The sequence below is a fragment of the Anopheles moucheti genome (genome assembly GCF_943734755.1).
Source record: "Anopheles moucheti chromosome X unlocalized genomic scaffold, idAnoMoucSN_F20_07 X_unloc_1, whole genome shotgun sequence".
Classification (NCBI taxonomy): domain Eukaryota; kingdom Metazoa; phylum Arthropoda; class Insecta; order Diptera; family Culicidae; genus Anopheles; species Anopheles moucheti.
The window spans coordinates 681,112-705,136 of record NW_026453515.1 but is presented as its reverse complement, the minus strand read 5'-3'; the positions used below and the strand labels follow the sequence as shown (position 1 = coordinate 705,136).

General features: G+C 40.7%; 2 protein-coding genes across 2 annotated transcripts; one reads left to right on the top strand and one right to left on the bottom strand.

Annotated features, from left to right (window-relative positions):
* Window positions 1-258: 258 nt before the first annotated feature.
* LOC128307489 (putative nuclease HARBI1) lies at window positions 259-2,712 on the bottom strand. Its single transcript, XM_053045369.1, has 4 exons — window positions 2,548-2,712; window positions 2,396-2,473; window positions 1,723-2,052; window positions 259-270 (listed from the first exon to the last, which is right to left on the bottom strand). Exons 1-4 carry the CDS (start codon window positions 2,710-2,712, stop codon window positions 259-261), a joined length of 585 nt encoding a protein of 194 aa, XP_052901329.1.
* A 10,940-nt stretch (window positions 2,713-13,652) lies between these two features.
* Window positions 13,653-19,155, top strand: LOC128307487 (uncharacterized protein K02A2.6-like). Its single transcript, XM_053045368.1, has 3 exons — window positions 13,653-14,102; window positions 14,940-16,660; window positions 19,101-19,155. Exons 1-3 carry the CDS (start codon window positions 13,653-13,655, stop codon window positions 19,153-19,155), a joined length of 2,226 nt encoding a protein of 741 aa, XP_052901328.1.
* Window positions 19,156-24,025: the final 4,870 nt, after the last annotated feature.

Below are 24,025 nucleotides of genomic sequence, written 5' to 3'. Positions count from 1 at the left end.
CAAACGAGCTGGAACCCGTTGCGTCTACCAGCAACCGTCAACCTGTAAGACGTTTACCGCGGCCACCAACGAGCATTGATCCTCTCTTTGCTGAAGCACTGAATAACTATAATACATTGTGCAAAAAAATAAATAAGAGGTTGGACAGCAATGTAGGGTCGGATTCTTTTTTATCATACTTAAAAGAAAAAATGGATGAAAAGGTTCCCTCGGAAAGGAACGAAATAGAACGTCAATTATTGTCCGTTTTAGATAATTTTAGGGATTTAGCTATAAGTGAGCAAACCATCGAAGAAGAGGAGCATTTAGAAGAGGAATATTTAGAAGAGGAATGTTCAGGAGAGGAATAGGTTAGGTGCTAAAAAAGCATTGTATTACTGAACTCAAGAGGATATTACTGATAAATATAAATATTTCATTTATTTACACCTGTTTTGCACAACATCATGACTTAATATTTTGAACTCTCGCCTCTATCAACTCTATCTCCTCAATCATCTATCCAATGTTTAAGGACTCACGCTTCAGTCGCGTGCTCGCTTCGCACAGCGCCAGAGCGTATGTCCAATGATGTCGATGTCATCCGCAGGGAAGGGATGGAAATCGTGTCCCGGATGTCGAAATCCGTACTTCGCATGGTATCGAGCTATGATGAATAGCAAACGGGAGAGAACGTCCTTGTGTTTTATTCCCCAGTGAGATTCGAACGACTCCTTCGGCTCATTCGACATACTCTAATTTCCGAAGAATCTGTACTGCTGCATGATTTCCCATAGATCGGCGTGAACTATGATATAGCACGGAGGCCTACGGCTTTGAAATCGATGATGGTGGTGCGTGGGGATTATAGCATTTCTGGCGGGTATGGCGGAGAATTCTTTTAGCTTTCGTCGGTGCTAATTCAGATAGTAGTGCTTTACATCACTCGAATCTCAAGTCTCCTGTTTTTATGTATCCATTGCCTCGAACAGCATTAAAAAGCAAATAAACAAAGTCCCTGGGACAAAAACCATACTTCTGTTAGTTTAGTTAAGGGTACTGAAATCACGGTACGAGAAATAGTAACTGAATATAGAATAATTCAAATAGGCCAACTTGTAAGTCAGATAAAAAGAACTATGACGTATTAGTAAAAAAAGGGAAAAATAAACTTAACTAAGGTATCCTTAACTAATATATGATTAAAAAGCTAACTTTAGTAACTACATAAGAAAAAACTAACAAATAAGTAAGAATGCATGTTAAATAATCCAAATTAAAATCGAAAAAAAGAAGAAAAAACTAATTCCAAGCGAGTTCATGCGCAATATGGTTACGCATGGAAACAAGACCATTTGCTGGTCGTGTACAAATTGGGGCAAGTGGTGTTAAAGAAAGATTTTCATGACGCGTGTCGTGATTGTCTGCTGTTTGTCGCACTTCATCATGTGAGGCAAACAGCGGAAAGTTTTGATTACGTTTCCTAATGAAATTAAGCAAATAAGTAGAAGTTTTCACTACTTCTTTTGCGACAGTCGGTTGTAGCATAATAGTGTTCCGGAAAATTCGGAACATGCTACTCAAAATTCCGAAAGTTTGTTCCACGATTATTCGTCCTTTGGACAGGCGGTAATTGAAATTTCTTTCAATCGAACCCCGTGGATGATATCCTCCATAAGGCCGTATGCAATACTTGGTGAAGGCAAATGCCTTGTCCGCTAATAGCATGTACGGCACACTTACGGAGTACGGGCATCGCAAAATCTCCGGTTCGGGCAAATTCAATTCACCTTTCTCAAACTTCTCGTGAATTCTCGAATTCCGAAAAACACCACCATCGGATACAGACCCTTTGGCACCAACGTCAATATACAAAAAGTTATAATTAGCATCGACGATAGCCAAAAGAACGATGCTGTGAAAATTTTTGTAGTTGTAATAATCACTACCACCGTTATTGGGTGCTTGAATCCGCACATGCTTCCCATCAATTGCTCCTATAGCGTGAGGAAAGCCTCTCTTTCGCTCAAACTCTCGCGATATAGCTAGCCATTCGTCCTTAGATGATGGTAACTGAAAACAAAATAAAATTAAGAATTAATTAGTTACTATCACTTTTATCTTCTCTTTAAGTTAGTTAGTACGATTCTAATTTGTATGAATCAATTCAGTTCGAGCCTGGCCACACAACAAGAGAGAGGGCGACCCAAGACTTAACCAAAATATAACTTACAAAACCGCCAGCACTTGAGAATATCGATCACTAAAGTTGCGCTTCCTATTTTAGGTTCGATTGATTAATTAACCACGACTATTTAATTGGCCGGCCACGGTTACATTTGATGATCGTATACATTTACTATCGGCTAACCAACACAGCTTCCCAGAAATTTCTATTTTTTAATGGAAAATATACCTTCATGTAGTCCTGCAGCGCCTCGTTCAGGTATTTGCACACCTCCGGAACTATGGTGGAAATAGACTGCTTTGACACCTAAAATAAACAAAATCAAAAATAATTCCACAATGTACACAGTACGTAAAAGGTTTATAATAAGGTTTACTCACGCGAAACAAATACTGCAACTTTGTATAATCCTCACCAGTTGCAAGATATCGTAAGGTTATCATAAGCCGCTCTTGCACAGATATTGGGCGACGTAAATGGGTATTTTGTTTCTGGATTTTTGGTCCGATGGCAGCAACCAAAAAATCGAAGTCACACTTCCGCATTCTTAAAAAATTGCGGACTGTTTTATGACATTCCTCCTCCACAAGGTCGTCCAACAACTTTTGGCCGTCTCCGGCACGGTTGAAGAAAACCGGCCGCATCCAATATTCTCGGCCTTGGTGACGGTCGCATTCTTCTTTCACAGCGCTAACCATTATAAGCGAAGCATTGGCGAATTCCACAGCAATTTGCTCCATTTTTTACTTGAAACTTTAAGGAAATACTTGTTTCGCAAACAAACTCTCTTCACCAAAGCAATATAATCAAAAAAACGTGTCAAAATACAGCATGCGCGCGAACGTGTTAACCGCCAAAAGAACTCGACTGTTATTCAAACACAAGAAATTTCTAGCAGAATGAAACGGAGCATCGTATAAGAGCGAGAGGTTTTGCGTCCACACTTGTTACGGTCCGTTCAGTGTTGCCAAATGCAATTTTATGTCAATTTGGTTGCCAGAAACGCCGATTTTCTGCTCGAAAACCATTCGAGCGTATGTTACGCTTACAGTCTGGACGCTCCATAACATATGCTCGAATTTAGCAAATTCGAGTTGTTTTGCACCGGAAACAATTTTTAAACATTGGCGGTTGATCTAAGCACGGAATTAAACTTTTTCCCATGGTCTTTGTGCGAAAATAATGTATTTCAGCAATAAAATAGATTCTTGTTACGCTACGCGGGGGAAATTGCGTCCACACTTGTTACGGTCCGTTCAGTGTTGCCAAATCATCCTAAAACGCAATTTGATGTCAATTTGGTTGCCAGAAACGCCGATTTTCTGCTCGAAAACCATTCGAGCGTATGTTACGCTTACAGTCTGGACGCTCCTTTAAACGAAGAACGAATTACTGATGAATTTTAACCAATAGACCAAATAATAGACAATAAAACAAACCATCATCAGTTTGGTTAAATGGTAGCTCTGCGGCAGTATGACTTATATCTTCTTTTCTCAGTTCGTCCAGGAGTCGCTTTCGTCGGTACAAAATACCACTTTTTTTTAAGTATTGCGCGTAGTGTTGTTCAGACATTTCATTTTCATTTTATTTACAAGGTTTCGATCAGGTCACAATTATAACAAAAATCGCACAAACCACAAATAAATCCAAATTAAACCTATTGAATAGACAACTCAAATCATTATAAATTAATATGAACCGAAGCATGTGTTGGAATGTCAAATGCGACAATGCGTAACTTGACAAAGCATTTTATGTTGAATATCGAGTTTTCGGCAACTGAACGGAATTTGTAAAAGCAGTTAAATAAAACAGTTAAACAGTTAAATATTGAAAGTTTTCCAGTCATTGGAAAAGTTTCTGTTTTTATTCCCATTTATTCTTTTAACAATTAAGGGCGACAGCCAATCCTATTCGGCTTGAAGCAAAAGGGTTTAACCATATTTTATATGAAAAGACCAGCCTTCATATTGGGTATAAATAAGTGTTACTCTGTGTATCTGTCCCCTGTGCATGCGGAATATGATCCGGGCAAGGTTATAACCTAGCCTGAATCATTCGTTCACCGGGAAGTGGGTAATCGAATTACGATAAATAAATCATTTCCAATGCAAGGTCACATCATGCAGGCTGCATCAAATTCAAACCACTGGTTCATCAATCGCTTGAAAGTGCTTAAAAAATAACCCGAGACCCGTTGCAAATACCCATGATCTACATACCACTTCGTTCCGGTCGAAGAAAGTGTCTCAGCTGTTGCAATCCATCTCTAGGTTGCCGGTATTACTCCGTTCATTATTTTCACAATGATACAATTCGGATTGTGCAACCCAAGCCAGCCATTTGAGCGCTTCATGGACGATATATTAGCAGATTCCAATGTTCTGGCGGTGTTTGTTGATGATGTTTGCTTCCTCCACTGAAAAGGAGCATCGAAACACGCTATGATTGTATTCTAACATCTCAAATCGAATGATTTATTACCGGCTGATCGGATATCGCGGCAGGGGCAGCATCTCGTCTTCCAGCGTAGGCTAACAGTTGTGAAGCTAACAGTAAACTATTTTCCACATTTTGTAGAGAACTAACCCGACCATTAACCGCTAGGGTTCTTCACGCAGGACTTTGCAGTTTAATTTCTTCGCAGATTCAGCAGCATCCCGTCTTCGAGCATAGGCTAATAGTAGCTACGAACCTAACAGTAAAATATTTGTCATACCTTGTCGAGAACTTACCATTGAACCCGGTCAACGTCTGCTCACATATTTGTTAAAGAAGAGCAATTTCCTACCCCTCAATATGTTTGACATATCTTATGTCATATCCGTACGATTGTCCAACCTGGTAATATATCTATGTGAATTCATTCCCAAATCGCAAATGTCACTGAAAAGACGCCCAAGCTCCAAACGTCACACGAAAGGGCGCCCGAAAATGCTCCCGCAGGGCGCCCGAAATTGGTACCTTCGGGCGCCCGAATAACGATGGCTAAGGCAGGTTTTGACATTTGCAACAGCCAAAAAATTGGCAACGCTGCCAAAAACAAAATTTTTGGTTCCATCCTGCCCCTCTCTCCCACCATTCCCTACCAGTTCTTTTTTTCTTCTATGCATCCCCCAATCATTTTACTGTCTATATTTAGAATCGAACTCGTATTGTATGTGTTTGAATTTCTAATGTGCTATGTGTTTGTCTTTTACGTCTGTGTTGAATTGGGGGCTAATATAGGGCTATAAAAGCACCCATGATGGAGTCAAGCGAAATATGCACTGCGGTGTATGTCTTCGTCATGAATTTGCGCTAGATGCACCAAATTGATGGTGCAGTAAAATGTCGGTATGTATTTTGGTTTTGTTGAAGCCTCAGCCTTAGAGAAAAGTGTTTCGTGAATTGAATGGAGGTATAAATAGTCTCTATTTTACATGCATTTTCGGACACTGATTCCAGTGGAACAGCATCATCAGTACCGTCATCAAACCGTCATGAGTTTGTCTCGTCTTGTTTTCATGTGATCGTAGCGTAAACTATTGTAAATACATTAGAGGAGCAGATATTATGTAGCAAGAACTCTGCTTAAAACCATACGTGCGATTATATTATCTCTTTTATGACGCAGAATATCACATGCACATTCAGAGATCGGTATCGCTGAAGAAAATTGTAACCCGTTTTAACCACTGCAAGATGGCACTGGAGCTATTGTGCGATGTAACAGGGTCATTTACGTTGTTAAGGATCTCTTCGGGCACAGGATGAACCTGAAGCATGGTAAAAAAAGCACATTCATACGACATAAATTTCTTTCATTTCCTTTGGTTCTGCCGGCAGCATGATCATGACGGTGGTACCGGTTGCACGAACATGACGGTGATAAATGTGCGAATAACGCTTTTTTCGCTATGGTAGCAGATGCAGAAGACTCCTCATTGTTATTTTCTGCATGGAAACAACTGTATTTCACACAATTGCTGAAAAAATTGGTTCGCTTCTGCAGCGGCTTCTCTCATGTTGTTTACGTGAGCTTCTTGTTCTTCTTCTTGATGAAGGTGTGACACCCAATATGCTGCCCAAGGTACCAACATCAACAATAGCAATGCCCTCGAAGGTGGGCTAAAACTTGCAAAATGTTGAAAAATCGTCTGAATGTTTAAAAAACGTGTTTGCAAAATTAGGTAAAATCTTCTCAAAGCCATATCAGATAAAATTGCTGACCATAATGTAGTAAAAATGCCTTAAAAACACGTGCACTCTTCGACTGTGTACCGTAAATCGACAATGTTAGCCCGTCCGGCTGTCTTTTGCATGCTGGGCGTCTTTTGGCGGTCTTACCGCCCGCCGTTAGACCGCCGAAAGACGTCTTTTTAACGAGGGTTTAGACCGATTTTGACATTTGCCGCAGCCAAAAAATTGGCAACGCTGCCAAAAACAAAATTTTCAGCTTCATCCCCCCTTCCCCTCTCACCCTTCCCTCTTGGTCCTTTTTTCCTTCTATGCATCCCTCAATCATTTTACCGTCTATATTTAGAATCGAACTCTTATTGCGTGTGTCTCAATCTTCAGTATGTTATGTATTTGTCTTTCACGTCTGTGTTGAATTGGGGGCTAATATAGGGCTATAAAAGCACCCATGATGGAGTCAAGCGAAATATGCACTGCTGTGTATGTCTTCGTCATGAATTTGCGTTAGATGCACCAAATTGATGGTGCAGTTAAAGGTCGGTATGTATTTTGGTTTCGTTGAAGCCTCGGCCTCAGCGAAAAGTGTTTCCTGAATTGAATGGAGGTATAAATAGTCTCTATTTTACATGCATTTTCGGACACTGATTCCAGTGGAACAGCATCATCATTACCGTCATCAAACCGTCATGAGTTTGTCTCGTCTTGTTTTCCTGGGATTGTAACGTAAACTATTGTCAATATATTAGAGGGGCAAATATAATGTAACAAGAGCTCTGCTTGCAACCAAACGTGCGATAATAATTTAACTTCCACGACGAAGAATATCACATGCACATTCATAGGTCGGATGCGGTGATGAAAATTGTAACCTATTTTAACCACTGCGAGATGGCACTGGAGCTGTTGTGCGATGTAAAAGGATCATCTAAAGGTTAAGGACCCTCTTCTAGTACAAGATGAACCTGTATCATGGTAAAAAAGCACATTCATTTCTTTCATTCCTTTGGTTCTGCCGGCAGCATGATCATGACGGTGGTACCGGTTGCACGAACATGACGGTGATAAAGAAGCGAATAAGGCTTTATTCGCAATGGCAGAAGATGCAGAAGACTCCTCACTGTTATTTTCAACATGTAAACAACTGCATTTCATATAAATGCAGATAAAACTCGTTCGTTTCTGCAGCGGCTTCTCTCATGTTGTTTACGTGAGCTTCTTCTTCTTCTTCTTGGTGAAGGTGTGACAACCAATATGCTGCCCAAGGTACCAACATCAACAATAGCAATGCCCCCGAAGGTGGGCTAAAACTTGCAAAATGTTGAAAAATCGTCTGAATGTTAATAAAACGTAATTTTAAAATTAGTTAAAATCTTTTTAAAGTCATATAAGATAAAATTGCTGACCATAATGCAGTAAAAATGCCTTAAAAACACGTGCACTCTTGAACTCTGTAGCGTAAATTGACAATGTTAGTCCGTCCGGCTGTCTTTTGCATTTTGGGTTCCGCCAATGTACTCTATTAAATAAACATGTTGTGGTAGGTTCGGATTTTGAACTCGATTGTTATCGCTGACACACGCACTCGATAACTAGGGTAACCCGCGATACTAACGGGGCCGATCGGCGCGCGGCGCTTTGCGCAGAAATGCAGAATTGCATATCCGCGATTTCGGACGTGGAGTGAGGCGCGACTAGGCACTGCGCGCTGAGAACTATATCGGGCCTTACCTCGGGTAGGGGGACACCGATTAGTTACAATAGAATGAGACACGTAAGGTTACTGATGATTGTATCTCGAGCGGCATCAGTACCATGCTCCGTCACAAGCTGTAACTCGGCACTGTCTACCTTTGCTTTTCGAACAGATTTATTTATACCAATTTCTTTTACTGTCCCTCCAACATTTGTCCATCATGTGTTTCACAAATGTGAGGTTGTTGGGTTCTTCCGGGTTTTGGGTTTTCGTGTTTACAATGTGTTTTCCGTATTTAATGTTATTGCGTGAAAGCTCTTCCATTTTCTATTTTGCGTATGGCCTTGGTGTCAACAATAAATGTTGTGCTATGGTTAATGGTTTTCCTATCTTGTTGGTTGTTTATGACCTACTTGGGTTGTTGCATCGGTATGCGGTAGGTTATGCTAATTGCAACTGTCGTGTGTGTGGCCTGTACCCTTTTCTTTATTCGCCTATAGGGTATGCAATGTGTTAGCATACTGCTGGCAGATGTGCTTATTGCAGGGATGCTACACCTCCCCCCTTTTAGTAGAATAACGTAAGGAATGATAATGATTGAAGTTATTCTCCTGTATATTTAATTAACCTGTTTTTATGTACTGTTGTTTCCTTTTGTGTGGTACAATTTCTAATGGTGCAATTAGTATTCTCAATTTCTGTTACTATGAATGGTCCTATGTATAATGGATCTAATTTTTTTTCTGTTTTCATTTGATAAATATACTTCATCACCTATTTTAATGTGTATGGGGTTTAATTTTTCATTGAATGCAACTTTTCTTTTTTCTTTTGCAGCTATAAGATTTCCTCTGGCTATTTCGTGTGATTTTTGAAGCTTGAATTTCATTGCATTATAGTATTGTTCGATATTATAAATTGGATCTACTTTTTGTTTGAATATTTCTTGGGGTAAATAAGCTGTTCTGCCAAAAACTAATTCAAATGGAGTATAGTTGGTGTCTGTATGGGTTGTGGTGTTGTAAACGAATTCATAAAATTTTGTCCAATCATCCCAATCATCATGGTGGTCGTTGGAAAATGATCTTAAATATTCGTTGAGACATCTATGATTTCTTTCCAAAGATCCTATTGTTTGTGGGTGGTATGCTGTAGCAAAGGTTTGTTTTAATTCTAAAATTTCAGCGATTTTGCTAAGAATTTCGTTATTGTATTCTAATCCTTGATCTGATTTCATTTCTAAGATGTTTCCGAAAGTAAGAATAAAATTTTCGACTAAAGCCCTTGCTATTGTATTTGCTTCCTTGTTAATAATCGGTATTATTACTACATATTTAGTGAGTTCGCATTGAATTGTTACTGCGTAACGATTATTATTGTCGGTTTTGGGTAATGGTCCTACTGTGTCTATTGAAATTACGCTAAATGGTTTCGAGGGAGTTGTCGTCACAACTGTTTCCTCTTTCGTATGCCTATTTGTCTTACTAACTATGCATGCTTGACAATTTCTCACAAACTTTGTTATGTCTTCCTTCATATTTTTCCATCTGTATTTTTCTCTTAATTTCAAATATAGTCTGTATTGGCCTATATGTCCTCCCGAAGGGGTCATATGATAATCGTTGATTATTCTCAGCCTTTCTTCCCTTTCTGTTATCCATCTAGTTGGAATGTACAGAATGATGTTACAACCTGAAATGGATTTGTTGGCAATTTCCTTTACGGTTTCATGGGAATAATATTTGAATAAGATGTCTTCATTAGACATAGCTATTTTGTTTCTTTTATATCGTTTTGCAATTTTACACATTTTTAGAAGAGCAAACTCTAATGTTTGACTTCCATTTCCATGTGAATTTTCTTTTATGGGGATTATTATCGACCCTAGCGCTTTATTCTCTTTGTGATAATATATTTCGAGTTCTATTCCTTTCATTGTTTTTGTCGACTTTAGTTTCAATAGTTTGGATACCTCTGTGGGTTTATCTGTTTGCCACATCGCTGGTTGATCAAGCCGCGATTGGTTATCTTCCTTTTTATGACACTCCTTTTTTGTTTCGTTTCGTTTCTGGTTTGTCATTGCTCTGGTTGTTACCATTAATATCGTACTTTTTATTGGTACGGTTTGAGCGGCTTCTTTGTTTTTGGGGATTGATGCTTTTAATTTCTCAGAATCAAGTACTATTCTTGAGAGTGCATCTGCTGCAACATTAGCTTTTCCCGCTAAAAATTCTATTTCAAAATCAAATTCTTCTAAATCTAATCTCATTCTAGTTAACTTAGAAGTAGGGTTTTTCATACCAAATAAATATACTAATGGTCTATGGTCTGTTCGTATTTTGAATTTTCGACCATAAACGTAAGGCTTAAAATAATTGATTGCCCAGTGTATAGCAGTAAGCTCTTTTTCGATAATTGGCTTATTTTTTTCTCCTGGTGTGAAACTTTTACTCGCAAACACGATTGGTAAATCGTTTCCATTCGTAATTTGTGATAGTACTGCACCACATGCCATATCCGATGCATCTGTGGTAATTATAAACTGTTTGGTAAAATCTGGGTATTGCAAAATTGTAGGTGAAAGTAGAGTTTGTTTCAATTTATCGAAAGCTTCTTGGCATTCATGGGTCCATTCGAATTTAACATCTTTCTTAATTAATTTATTGATGGGTTTTGCAATCTTAGCAAAATTCTGTACAAATTTACGATAATTATTACAAAATGCGACAAAACGTCTTGCTTCGTCTGCATTGGTTGGAATAGGATAGCTTTTGATTGTATCAAATTTTGCGTCATCCGGATAAATTCCCTTATCTGTTATTTTATGACCTAAGTATGTTACTTCTGTTTTAAAGAATCTACACTTATTCGGATTAAGCTTTAGATTATATTTCCTAAGTCTATCAAAAACCTTAACTAAATTACTGATATGATGCTGTACACTACATCCAGTAACGATTATATCGTCTATATATACAAAAGCAAGTTCTGGTGTTAGCCCGGCCATGGCTATCGCCATCATTCTCTGAAAACTATTTGGACTTATATTCAATCCAAATGGCATTCTGGTAAACTGAAAGTGTCCAGACGGGGTTGAGAATGCTGTAAACTTGCGTGAGTCATTTTCGAGAGGGATCTGATGAAAGCCTGACATCAAGTCTACTAAAGTACTTGGCTCTTCCTAGTTGATCCAGTATAGTGTCAATCCGTGGTAATGGAAATTTGTCTGGTTGGATTTTCTTATTCAATTGTCGAAAATCTACGACTAATCTCCACTTTTTATTAACGTCATCCGATTTCTTTGGTACCAAAAGGATCGGTGAGTTGTAAGATGATACAGAATGTTCTATTATGTCATTTTGTAACAACTTTTGGACTTGTTTGTTTATTTCTTCAGTTTGAGAATGAATCTGTTTGTAATTGGGTATGTAGGATGGAATGTTATCTTTAAGTATTATGTCCTGACTGTAGAAATTGTTTGTAGTGATTGGATCATTTTCGGTGCAAAAAATATCTGAATATGTATTTATGATTTTTCTAAATTCTTTCTGTGCATATGTAGGAATGTTTTCAATCTTGATGGTTTCTAAAATACTGTTAAGACGGCTATTATCTTTCATTGGCTTGCTACCAGTTGTATTTAGGATGTAAAAATTTCTCAGTGGTTCTATTGTAGGGAAAAAATTATTTTCATTGATGACTACATTTTCGTTAGTTGTATTTATAAATTTTACAAATGGATTAGTTTTGGAAATAATTGTATTTCCGCAAAATACACCTGCTTGGATTTGTTGAGAGAAAATTATTGAATCTTCTGTCAATGTTGGTAAATAAATCCTGCGTACTACCTCACTTCGCATCGGTAGCATAAAATTTCTTTCTCTACTGTCTTCGATTGGGTGTGAGATTGTTTCTCCTTCATGCATGAAATTTAATAACCAGTGTTCATAATCAATGTTACATCTGTGTTTTGTAAAAAAGTCTCTTCCTAGAATTCCGTCTGCATTTAATTCAATATCTTTCGTTATCAAATGGAATTTATGTTCTAATGAGTTATTTTTAAAATGTATTTTAGTCATGGTTGTGCCTAGAGTGCTGATTGTTTTGTTTGAGATTCCGGTCAGATTTATTCTTTCGTCCGTATATGCTTGTTGTTTAGGTTTGACTTTATCAACTTTAAATAGTGATATGTCAGCTCCTGTGTCCACAATGAGAGTTGAATACTCATCATTAGCCATATCAAGTTTTATTTTGACATAGTTACATGCAGATAAATTTACTGCAAGGATTGGCAATCTGTTGTGGACTGTGTTCGGTCTCCTAAAAAATTGTTACCTCTGTTGCTAAGGTAAGTTTCTCTGCCTTGGGCCATATTGGAATTCAATCTAGAATTCTGTCTCCAAACATTTTCGGGCTCTTGTTCCTCTTGAGCAATGTAGACTCGTCTAGCATTGGTGTTATTTCCATTGTAATGGGTTATAGCTAGCCTGTCTCTTGGGTTGTTATATCCCATGTTTCGAGGATTGGAACTATATGCTCCATTCCTGTACCTGTTCTGTTGTTGATTTTGCGAAAAATTGCGTCTGTAATTGTCGCTGTTTCGCATTCTATTGTTAGGGTTTCGGGGCCTTTCGTAATTGTTTTGTGGATATCTGTTATTGTAGTTGTTATTACTACTAAATCGCGGTTGGTAGCTGTTTTGAGAGTGGAAACGGGGTGTGTATCTATTTTGCCTATTGTATAGCACTTGAGCGTGCGTGGTTGCGCTTTCATTTTCCAGCAATTTTTGTACTGCTTCTGATATTGAGGTAAAGGGTCTGGCTTTCAGTAATGTTTTTGTTTCCTGGTTTGTAGTTTTTTCTATGAGGGTGTCTACTCCTACTTTGATTACCATTTCGTTTGCAATTTTGCTTGGTATTTCTTGCTGTAAGTAGACTTCTTTCAGTTTCATTGTGAGGAGTTCTATTTCGTCACACATTGCTTTCGGTTCCCTTTTCTTAACCGCTTTTAGTTCTGCTATGATTTTGTGAGGATCTGTTTTTTCCTCGCATCTGCTTTTGACATCTTCGATTAATTCCTTACATGTTACTATACTTTGTGGTAAACCAATTCTTGCTTTACCTGCTGTTATGGCCCAACCTGATTGCTAGCGCCACGCACTGACAGCCGCTCGGCTATGGTTGTCACGTGTGATGAGTGCGTGAGTACCCGAAGGGCGCTGACCGCAGGATCGGCTTAGCGCGCAATCAGAAGGAGCGAAGCGTGGGCAGAAGGATTTAGCGTTCGGTGTGTTACGGGCGGTGCGTGTGCAAATTAAGAACTGAAATAAATTATGTATAAAGTTTGTGTCTATAGTAATACTGTGTTAAAGTAAATTACCCAATCATCTCGGACACCTCAAAAGAAGACACAACAGTGGCGACGAGGATATTTTCGTGATAAAGTTTGTTCCAAAAGTAATTGTGCTAAATACGTGTAGTGACGCGCACAGTCCACCATCGCGTTGCATTCGTTTTCGTTCACTACGTTGTCCCATCGTATCAGTTTTTGCGTCCGCGTCCGCGTCCGTTTGTGCGTGTTAAAATTCCGTCGTCAAGGAAAAGACGCAGGATGAGCAACCCGGGAGGAGATCCATCATCGGATGAACAGCGGCGTATATCAGACCTGTTTAATACAGCAGCCGTTTTTCCCCAGCAGCAACCGCCTCATAATTTGCATCATCCACCATCGCAAAATGCTGCCCAAGCGTCATCATCGGCGTCAGCATTCTCAGCAACATCGGCGGAAGGGAACATCATTCTGGAAATGCTGCAACTCATGCGACAGCAAATGGCACAGCAGCAAACATTCATGGCTCAATTCGCGCAGCAAATCCCGCAACCAGCAACGCAAACGCTGCACCCGCCACCCCCGCAAAGTAACACCACCGAACAGCGCATAGAATGGATAGCAAGCAGCATCACCGAGTTCCGGTTCGAGCCCGAGTCAGGCATTACATTTGAAGTGTGGTATTCGAGATATGAGGACCGTTTTACCAACGAAGTTTCCCGATTGGACGACGTAACCAAAAGCAGACTGCTTTTGCGCAAATTAGGACCGACCGAGCATCAGAGGTTTTCTAATTTCATTCTGCCATCCTTACCGAAAGATTTGTCGTTCGAACAGACAGTGGAAAAGCTTAAGCTAATCTTTGGTAAAGTCGAGTCTCTTTTGAATAAGCGCTACAAGTGTTTACACACAAAGAAATCAGTCGGAGAAGATATTTTGGAATACGCTTCAAAAGTAAATCGAGCATGCGAGAATTTTCAGCTGGCTGGTATGACTGAGGACCAATTTAAATGCCTTGTGTTCGTATGTGGCATGAAGGAAGAGGCAGACACAGAGTTACGAACAAGAGCATTAGCGGCAATCGAAAAGGCAAAGGTGTCAAACCTAGAGCAACTTGCAGCAGAATGCCAGTACATTGCAAGTATAAAACAGGACACCACATTACTTGCTGCAAAGGATGAAAAAGTCCTAGCAATACAAAAGAGCCATCATCAGCGGACAGCATCTCGTTCGAACCAACAGCATCAGCAGGGCAACCGACAAGAGCATCAGCAGCGTCAAGATCATCAGCGATTATTCAACAAAAAGGAAAAACCGACAAATCCATGTTGGTTATGCGGAGCACTTCATTGGGTGAGCGAATGCACTTACAAATCGCATAAGTGTCGTGATTGTGGTCGAACAGGTCATCGAGAGGGCCACTGCAACAGACCCAATCGGCCTACACATCGTAGATTTCGAGGGAAGCCCCAAGCCGACTTGCGTGTCGTCACAGTGAACGTATGCAGTGTTCGTGGGCGCCGCAGGTATGTAAAGCTAACGATAAATGGAACTCCCGCTGAATTTCAGTTAGATACGGGTTCCGATATCACGATCATCAACCGTAAACTGTGGCAGCGTATCGGAAAACCGACTTTGGCTCAGCCTGCAGTTAGAGCTAAAACAGCAACAGGAGAAGGCTTGCAAATGTGCGGGGAGTTTCGAGCAAACATCACGATCGGAGGCATATCAAAGTCAGCTACAATTCGAGTAGTAACGGTGGACGTTTCACTGTTCGGAGCGGACTTAATAGAACTGTTCGATCTGGGATCAATGCCGATGGACAGTTTCTGCAACAAGATTTGTAGTATGGCAGCTATACCCAGCGGCATACAACAGCAGTTTCCAGCAGTTTTTCGTGGCACAGGGCTATGCACAAAGGCTAAAGTGCAACTCCACTTAAAACACGACTGTCGACCAGTCTTCAAGCCCAAAAGACCAGTAGCGTATGCGATGCAAGAAACAGTGGATAAGGAGCTAGATCGCCTAGAAAAATCAGGCATTATTACACCTACCGACTATACAGAATGGGCAGCTCCAATAGTGGTAGTTCGCAAGGCAAATGGTAGTATTCGTATTTGCGGCGACTACTCCACTGGACTAAATTCCGCTCTTAAATCGCACGAACATCCACTACCAATACCGGAAGATATATTTGCAAAATTAGCCCATTGCGAATATTTCAGTAAAATCGATCTTTCGGACGCTTTTCTGCAAGTAGAAATCGAGGAGCAGTATCGGCCACTACTCACCATCAACACTCATCGCGGCTTGTATTTATACAACAGGCTGCCACCGGGAGTGAAAATAGCGCCAGCAGCATTTCAACAAATCATGGACGCTATGTTGGCCGGTCTGAAGGGAGCTTGCGGATACATGGATGATGTGGTTGTTGGAGGCAGAACGAGCAAAGAACACGATGACAATTTGTCCGGGCTGCTTCAGCGAATTCAGGATTATGGATTCACAATTCGAGCGGAAAAATGTGCATTCAAAACCACAAGCATCGAATATTTGGGCTATATCGTCGATCGGCAAGGTTTAAGACCAAATCCAGCAAAAATAGAAGCAATCCTTAACCTTCCTGCACCAACAGATGTGAGCGGTGTTCGCTCATTTTTGGGCGCGATTAATTATTATGGGAAGTTCGTCCCAAATATGCGCAACCTTCGTTATCCACTGGACAATCTGTTGAAGAACGACGGCAAATTCACCTGGAACCAGCAATGCGAAAATGTTTTTCGTAAATTTAAACAAGTCCTATCATCAAACCTGCTTCTTACGCATTACGATCCTGCAGCGGACATCATTGTCGCAGCGGATGCCTCATCAGTGGGGCTTGGAGCAACAATAAGCCACAAATTTCCGGATGGATCAGTGAAGGTAGTTCAGCATGCTTCACGAGCATTGTCAAAGGCCGAACAGAACTACAGCCAAATAGATCGTGAGGGGTTAGCCATCGTCTTTGCGGTCACAAAATTCCATAAAATGCTGTACGGCCGACACTTCAACCTGCAAACCGATCACCGGCCCCTGCTTCGTATTTTTGGATCAAAAAAGGGCATTCCAGTCTACACGGCGAACCGTCTGCAGAGGTTTGCCTTGACGTTACAGTTGTATGACTTTACAATTGAGTACGTGCCAACTGGATCGTTTGGAAACGCCGATGTCTTGTCTCGACTGATCAGGAATTACGCTAAGCCGGAATCGGAATACATCATCGCTAGTTTGAGTTTGGAGGATGATTTAAGGTTCGTAGCAGTGCAAGCCATTAATTCATTTCCTCTGACTTTTGTAGATGTGCAGAAAGCTACACGAGAAGACACACTGTTACGGAAACTCAGCCATTATGTAACGGACGGATGGCCCCGTAACGCATCTTTCGGGTCGGAGCTGGCACGATTCCATCATCGGAAAGAGGCCTTGTCTACGGTAGACGGCTGCATTATGTTCGGGGAGAGATTGGTAATCCCTGAAAAGCTTCGTGCCAGATGTTTAACGCAACTTCACCAAGGACATCCAGGCATTCAACGGATGAAGGCGTTAGCCAGAAGCTACGTTTATTGGCCATCCCTGGATAAAGACGTTCAGGAGGTTGTTGAGACTTGCGCAGCCTGTGCCGTCGCTGCAAAGTCTCCACCACATTCAGCTCCAGCACCCTGGCCTACGGTTAGTTCACCTTGGCAGCGAGTGCATATCGACTACGCAGGACCTTTAAACGGAGAGCATTTCTTAGTAGTAGTCGATGCATTTTCAAAGTGGCCCGAAATTATTAAAACGTCCAGCACCACAACAATAGCAACCATAGCGATATTAAGGTCAATTTTTGCTCGTTTTGGAGTACCAGCTACCATGGTCAGCGATAATGGCACACAGTTTGTAAGTTCGAGTTTAGGGAATTTTGTGTAAAGAACGGCATAAATCATGTGACTACAGCACCTTTCCACCCTCAGTCCAATGGCCAGGCAGAACGTTTCGTAGACACGTTTAAAAGAGCAATCAAAAAAATAACGTACAGTGGACTTGCAATGCAGGAGGCTTTAGACATTTTCCTACAAACATATCGCTCAACACCAAACGCGCAATTGGAAAATTACAGTACGCCAGCGAGGATTATGTTTGGTAGGCCAATACGTACATGTTTAGAATTGCTACATCCCGTACCATCCCCTCGTTCAGAGAGTCAGCATGGAGCAAGAAGAATGTTTCAAAACGGCGCTCCAGTGTATGCTAAAGTGTTTAGGCGTAATAGTTGGGAATGGGTGCCGGGCACTGTTGTTGGAATCATTGGTAGGGTGATGTACAAAGTAAAGACGAACGAACGATTAATTCGATGTCATATAAATCAGTTGAGGAAGCGAGTACAAAACAATGAAAGGGTTACACATGACGCGAATCCAAAGGTCGCATTAGATATACTAATGGACACGTGGAAGCTGCCTGTAACGCGTACTACTCAGCATGCCAATCCATGTAGTCCAACACCAACACAAAATCCATCAGCAGCGACAGTCAGGCCATATATCCCCATACAGGATAACACCACGGTGTTCTCGCCACGCCGCTCTTCTAGGCCTAGAAGAGTTCCGCGTAGGTTCGACGCATACCACCTCAATTAAAAGGGGGAGATGTTATGGCCCAACCTGATTGCTAGCGCCACGCACTGACAGCCGCTCGGCTATGGTTGTCACGTGTGATGAGTGCGTGAGTACCCGAAGGGCGCTGACCGCAGGATCGGCTTAGCGCGCAATCAGAAGGAGCGAAGCGTGGGCAGAAGGATTTAGCGTTCGGTGTGTTACGGGCGGTGCGTGTGCAAATTAAGAACTGAAATAAATTATGTATAAAGTTTGTGTCTATAGTAATACTGTGTTAAAGTAAATTACCCAATCATCTCGGACACCTCAAAAGAAGACACAACACCTGCTAATCTTGTTTTTAGGAATCTTACTAGCATTGCTTCTTGTTCAACTGGTATAGAATCTTTCACTAGATGTGCTGAATCAATAAAAGTGTTTAATTTGTCAGCCTCTCCATTGTATACCTGTACCAATGCTGTGGCTGTTTTCATATCGAGAGTAGCCATTTTTGCTTTTCTATTCCAAATTACAAGTTTTAAAATTATTAATGCAATTGTTTTAAACGATATTAATTTTGTTCCTTCTAGTTTTTGTAATATAATTGCTCTGATATTAGCAACAATTTCTCTTGCTACTTTTAGTGCAAATTTTTGTTTATCTTCCTCCAAGTCGTCTACTAATGTTATAATGTTGTTATATACTAATTTTACTTCGTGCAATCTATTGGTTAATGTAGAATGCCTGTAACGTCGATTAGGTGCTTTTTTAAAGTTGCTTAAAATGTTTTTCAACCTGTGTATATAATTGTCAATAATGTCCATTTGCACCCATTACTGAATCGTTTACTTTTTGCATGACCTTTAACTTTTGTTTATGATTATTTCTTATTTAATTTTACTATAAAAATCGCTTATTTTATACTTTACTCAATATAGCGTGTTTGATGGTGCTCGATGTCATCCTCGTCGCTTGTAGCTGTTCCGGATAATCCTCATCCATATGTACATGTATTTCTTCTACGTTGGAGACTCCTGTCTCTTGGGATCCCGCCGGTCAAGTTTATGATCCGTGGTCTCGCCTTCCACTAGTTTTTACTTGTTTCACTGCACTATAGGTGTCTTATTCCCATTAACGGTGTTCACACGTATGTAGAAACAGGCGAGAACTAGGCGCGAACGCTGTCAAACGGGCCGTTCACGCTCCGAATCGTTCAACGTACGTGTGAACACCTTCAATATTAAAACAATATTATATTTGAAAAAAAAACCGTTGACACTGTTTTTCTTTTATAATTTTAAACGAGTTGAGGAAAACTATTTATAGATTTAAAAAGATATATTTTTTTCTTAATTTTCACTAGAATATTTCATCCAATTTGGATCACGCATTAAAAAGTTATTTAATTTTAAAGTTGCCCGTAACGGTTCGATGGCAGCGTCGCGCTTCATTTTTCCTGCATTGCAGGATATGGCGCGACGTCGCGCTAGCGTGAAATCTGACAGCGTTCGCGCTCGATCACGCCTGTTTCTACATACGTGTGAACACCGTTATTGTCCATTTACACTCGAGATGCGTTTGCCATTTGTATTGCTCTCATTGTCTGTTTTTTCATTATTGTTTTATATGCTTTCCATAGTGCATATATTAGTTGACACACACACAATATTACGATTAACCACAGTTTCCAATCATGGTTCTCATGGGCTTGACTGTGATTTTCTAAAACGTTCATCACTTTTATTTGGGCGTCCCCACTAAACGAAGGGTTATGGTCGTTTTTGTCGAACATTGTGATAAATTGAAGTTCTCCTGTCTTCGACACTCTGACTTCCTTCTGCATTTTACTTTTCACTTCACTGTATCTTCAATTGTTGCTTTGCACATCCTGAGATTGCAAATTGAATTCACGCACTTTTCCATTGCAAGATTGTAGATTAAACTCATTTCATGTTACAGCTACGGCTCTCAAATTTATCTAGCATCTGTAGAGATTTGTCGCTAAACAGTTTTGTATGCAACGTTAGTCTGTTTCTCCGCTACTCATTTGCCATTTTGCTACTCATTTGTTTTTTTTTTTGTCTCGCACATTGCGGGTTCTGAACACTTCACTCTTTCTACTTTTGTTCACTGCACTAGGTCACGGCCTTCACTTCCACTTTTTGTTATGTTTGCACATAACCACTGTCACGGTCGCCATGTGGTAGGTTCGGATTTTGAATTCGATTGTTATCGCTGACACACGCACTCGATAACTAGGGTACTACTAACGGGGCCGATCGGCGCGCGGCGCTTTGCGCAGAAATGCAGAATTGCATATCCGCGATTTCGGACGTGGAGTGAGGCGCGACTAGGCACTGCGCGCTGAGAACTATATCGGGCCTTACCTCGGGTAGGGGGACACCGATTAGTTACAATAGAATGAGACACGTAAGGTTACTGATGATTGTATCTCGAGCGGCATCAGTACCATGCTCCGTCACAAGCTGTAACTCGGCACTGTCTACCTTTGCTTTTCGAACAGATTTATTTATACCAATTTCTTTTACTGTCCCTCCAACATTTGTCCATCATGTGTTTCACAAATGTGAGGTTGTTGGGTTCTTCCGGGTTTTGGGTTTTCGTGTTTACAATGTGTTTTCCGTATTTAATGTTATTGCGTGAAAGCTCTTCCATTTTCTATTTTGCGTATGGCCTTGGTGTCAACAATAAATGTTGTGCTATGGTTAATGGTTTTCCTATCTTGTTGGTTGTTTATGACCTACTTGGGTTGTTGCATCGGTATGCGGTAGGTTATGCTAATTGCAACTGTCGTGTGTGTGGCCTGTACCCTTTTCTTTATTCGCCTATAGGGTATGCAATGTGTTAGCATACTGTTAGCAGATGTGCTTATTGCAGGGATGCTACAATGTGCTTGAAACTGAACATCGCTTAAAGTCAAGTATTACTCCCTTATCCAACAGGTTATGGGCCCAGGGAAAGTTCCAGGAAAGATTCCTAGAAAAGTTGAAAAGCCGTGTGTGTATTGTGTTACGTGCGTGCGTGTATCGTATCGGTTTCTGGCGTGAATTTGAATAATACAATAATGGCGGACGTCGGAAAGTTCTCGTTTCCCAGACTAAACAACCACAACTACGTAAGCTGGAAGTTCCGAATGGAAATGCTTCTAATTCGGGAAGAATTGTGGTATGTGATTAACGAACCTAAAGTTGAGCCAGTGACGTCACAATGGATCAAAGACGATAAAAGGGCTCGCGCAACGATTGGTCTATGTGTTGAAGAGAACCAATTCGGCATCGTTAAGACAGCAGATTCAGCAAAGGAATTCTGGGAAAAGCTGCGAGTGTACCACGAAAAGGCAACAGTGACGTCACGAGTGTCCTTATTGAAGAAGCTTTGTAACTTCAATCTTGCCGAGAACGGTGAGATGGAGAGCCACCTCATGCAGATTGAGGAACTATTTGATCGTTTAGCCACTGCAGGCCAAACATTGGACGAATCGCTCAAGATTGCTATGATTCTGCACAGCTTGCCAGACTCATACAATGGGCTCGTGACAGCGTTAGAGTCGCGAGCGGATTCCGACATTACCATGCAATTGGTAAAGTCGAAGTTGATCGATGAATACGAGCGAAGGAAGGAGCGATCAGGCGCATGTAGTGGTGAAATGAAAGCGATGAAAAGCACGGTGAAGCATATGGCCGGAAACAAAAGAGTTTGTTTCAATTGCGGTAAGCCAGGTCATCTGAAAAGAAACTGTCGTGCACGATCGGATGCACAAAATGGCGGCGACGAAAAGAAACGTGAAGGAAAGCAAAAGGGATACCACGTTGAACACCCCAGTCATACAAAGGCGGAGTCTCTTGGTCGAGTTTCTTTTGTTCTCATTGTCAAGTTTTGAGTCAAGTCGGTTTCGAGCAGAAAACCCAGTCATGCAAAGGCGGAGTCTCTTGGTCGAGTTTCTTTTGTTCTCATAGTCAAATTTTGAGTCAAGTTTCTTTCGAGTAGACAACCGACAGGAAGACGAACTTCAACCTTCACGCACACACTCTCACCGCATGGTATATAAAGCGGCGCGTAACCACGCCCGCTTCAGTCGCCCGGCGGCTTTTGCAGCGTGTGGACCTACGCCGGATCGTAGCAAAAATATGATTCTATGCAAAAAAAAGGGGGGTGGGGGAACTAGCACCACTCTCTGGCTCTCTCGTGAGAGCCGTTATCAGAGAATGATACTCTTTTTCCCCATACTATTTGCGTGGCGATAGTGCTGTAATGAAAGAGAATATTGGATTAAGTCGGTCGAGCAGCAGCAATAGGTACATCCTTCAGGGTCGCGCGAGTAGCTTGGCTCACGTGCGTTGCTAACGGTTTATAAACAAAGCCTAACGGGAAGGATTTTTGTCATTGAAAATTTTGAAAAACATTCAAATGGCTTGGCGATTGGCTGTTTTTAAATAAAATATAAAATTTAAGGCATTTTGAAATAATTTTTGCATTGCAAAATAATGAAAAAAAATTTTTGTTATAAGTTTTAGAACTTTTCAAACACCATAAAAAGATGTATTATTTTATTCTTTACATTTTTGTAGAACATCATTTTTATCTATCTCTGCTACTTTTCTAGTTATTCTTAAAAATATGTAAAAATTGTGGAAAAATCACCACTGTTATGTATAGAAAAACTACATTTCTTATTCTTAACCACTTTGTAGAACAATGTATGTATCTAACACTTAAACTTTTCCTGCTATTGTTAAATACTCCCGTGTGTTACCGATCGCCACAAAGCAATGTCTTCGAATGTATCAAATTATACCTAGTTTTGATCATTGAATTTGTGCGCTTGTCCTTCAAATATCCTAGGAAAAAGTGTTCCAATTGTTTAGTTAAAGTGTTGCCAATACTTTACAACCGATGGTTTATAAATAAATAATAATTTAAGTACGATTAAATGCAGAAATCCACACACGCCAGTCAGTTGGACGCTTTAAATGAGAGGTTGAATATGTGGGCTTCGAGCCGCATATGCTGAGCTGCAAGGACAAAATTTTACTCTAGGTCGGCAGACGCGAGCACAGTACACAGGTACCTGTCGACACACGCGTTATCGGTCGGTCGCTTTGAATGTGTTCGCCTATGCGTACATAGGCGCGTAAGCTGCAAGGACAAAATTTAACTCTAAGTCGGCAGACGCGAGCACAGTACACAGGTACCTGTCGACACACGCGTTGTCGGTCGGTTGCTTTGAATGTGTTGGTGCGTTGCGATATCCGTATACGCGCGATGGAGGGCGTGGATCGCGTACCGTGATTTTGCGTGTGTATCACGTGTGTGTTCGATTTTTTATCTCGCGTCGCATGTAGGCCAGAACGAGAGATCCGAATAAAAAATGGATGGGAGGAGTCCAATTGCTGGTTGGGAACCGACAGGAAGACGAACTTCGACCTTCACGCACACACTCTCACCGCAGCGTATATAAAGCGGCGCGTAACCACGCCCGCTTCAGTCGCCCGGCGGCTTTTGCAGCGTGTGGACCTACGTCGGATCGTAGCAAAAATATGATTCTATGCAAAACAAAAGGGGGGTGGGGGAACTAGCACCACTCTCTGGCTCTCTCGTGAGAGCCGTTATCAGAGAATGATACTCTTTTTCCCCATACTATTTGCGTGGCGATAGTGCTGTAATGAAAGAGAATATTGGATTAAGTCGGTCGAGCAGCAGCAATAGGTACATCCTCAGGGTCGCGCGAGTAGCTTGGCTCACGTGCGTTGCTAACGGTTTATAAACAAAGCCTAACGGGAAGGATTTTTGTCAATGAAAATTTTGAAAAACATTCAAATGGCTTGGCGATTGGCTGTTTTTAAATAAAACATAAAATTTAAGGCATTTTGAAATAATTTTTGCATTGAAAAATAATGAAAAAAAATTTTTGGTATAAGTTTTAGAACTTTTCAAACACCATAAAAAGATGTATTATTTTATTCTTTACATTTTTGTAGAACATCATTTTTATCTATCTCTGCTACTTTTCTAGTTATTCTT

Coding starts and splice junctions, on each gene's coding strand:
- LOC128307489 (XM_053045369.1), bottom strand. CDS start 2,712: ATGCGGAAGTGTGACTTCGATTTTTTGGTTGCTGCCATCGGACCAAAA. Junction 2,474..2,547: donor AGTTGCAGTATTTGTTTCGC/GTGAGTAAACCT, acceptor TGTTTATTTTAG/GTGTCAAAGCAGTCTATTTC. Junction 2,053..2,395: donor CGCTGCAGGACTACATGAAG/GTATATTTTCCA, acceptor TTTTGTTTTCAG/TTACCATCATCTAAGGACGA.
- LOC128307487 (XM_053045368.1), top strand. CDS start 13,653: ATGAGCAACCCGGGAGGAGATCCATCATCGGATGAACAGCGGCGTATA. Junction 14,103..14,939: donor AAGTTTCCCGATTGGACGAC/GTAACCAAAAGC, acceptor GCTGAATTTCAG/TTAGATACGGGTTCCGATAT. Junction 16,661..19,100: donor AGTTTGGAGGATGATTTAAG/GTTCGTAGCAGT, acceptor ACTGCACTATAG/GTGTCTTATTCCCATTAACG.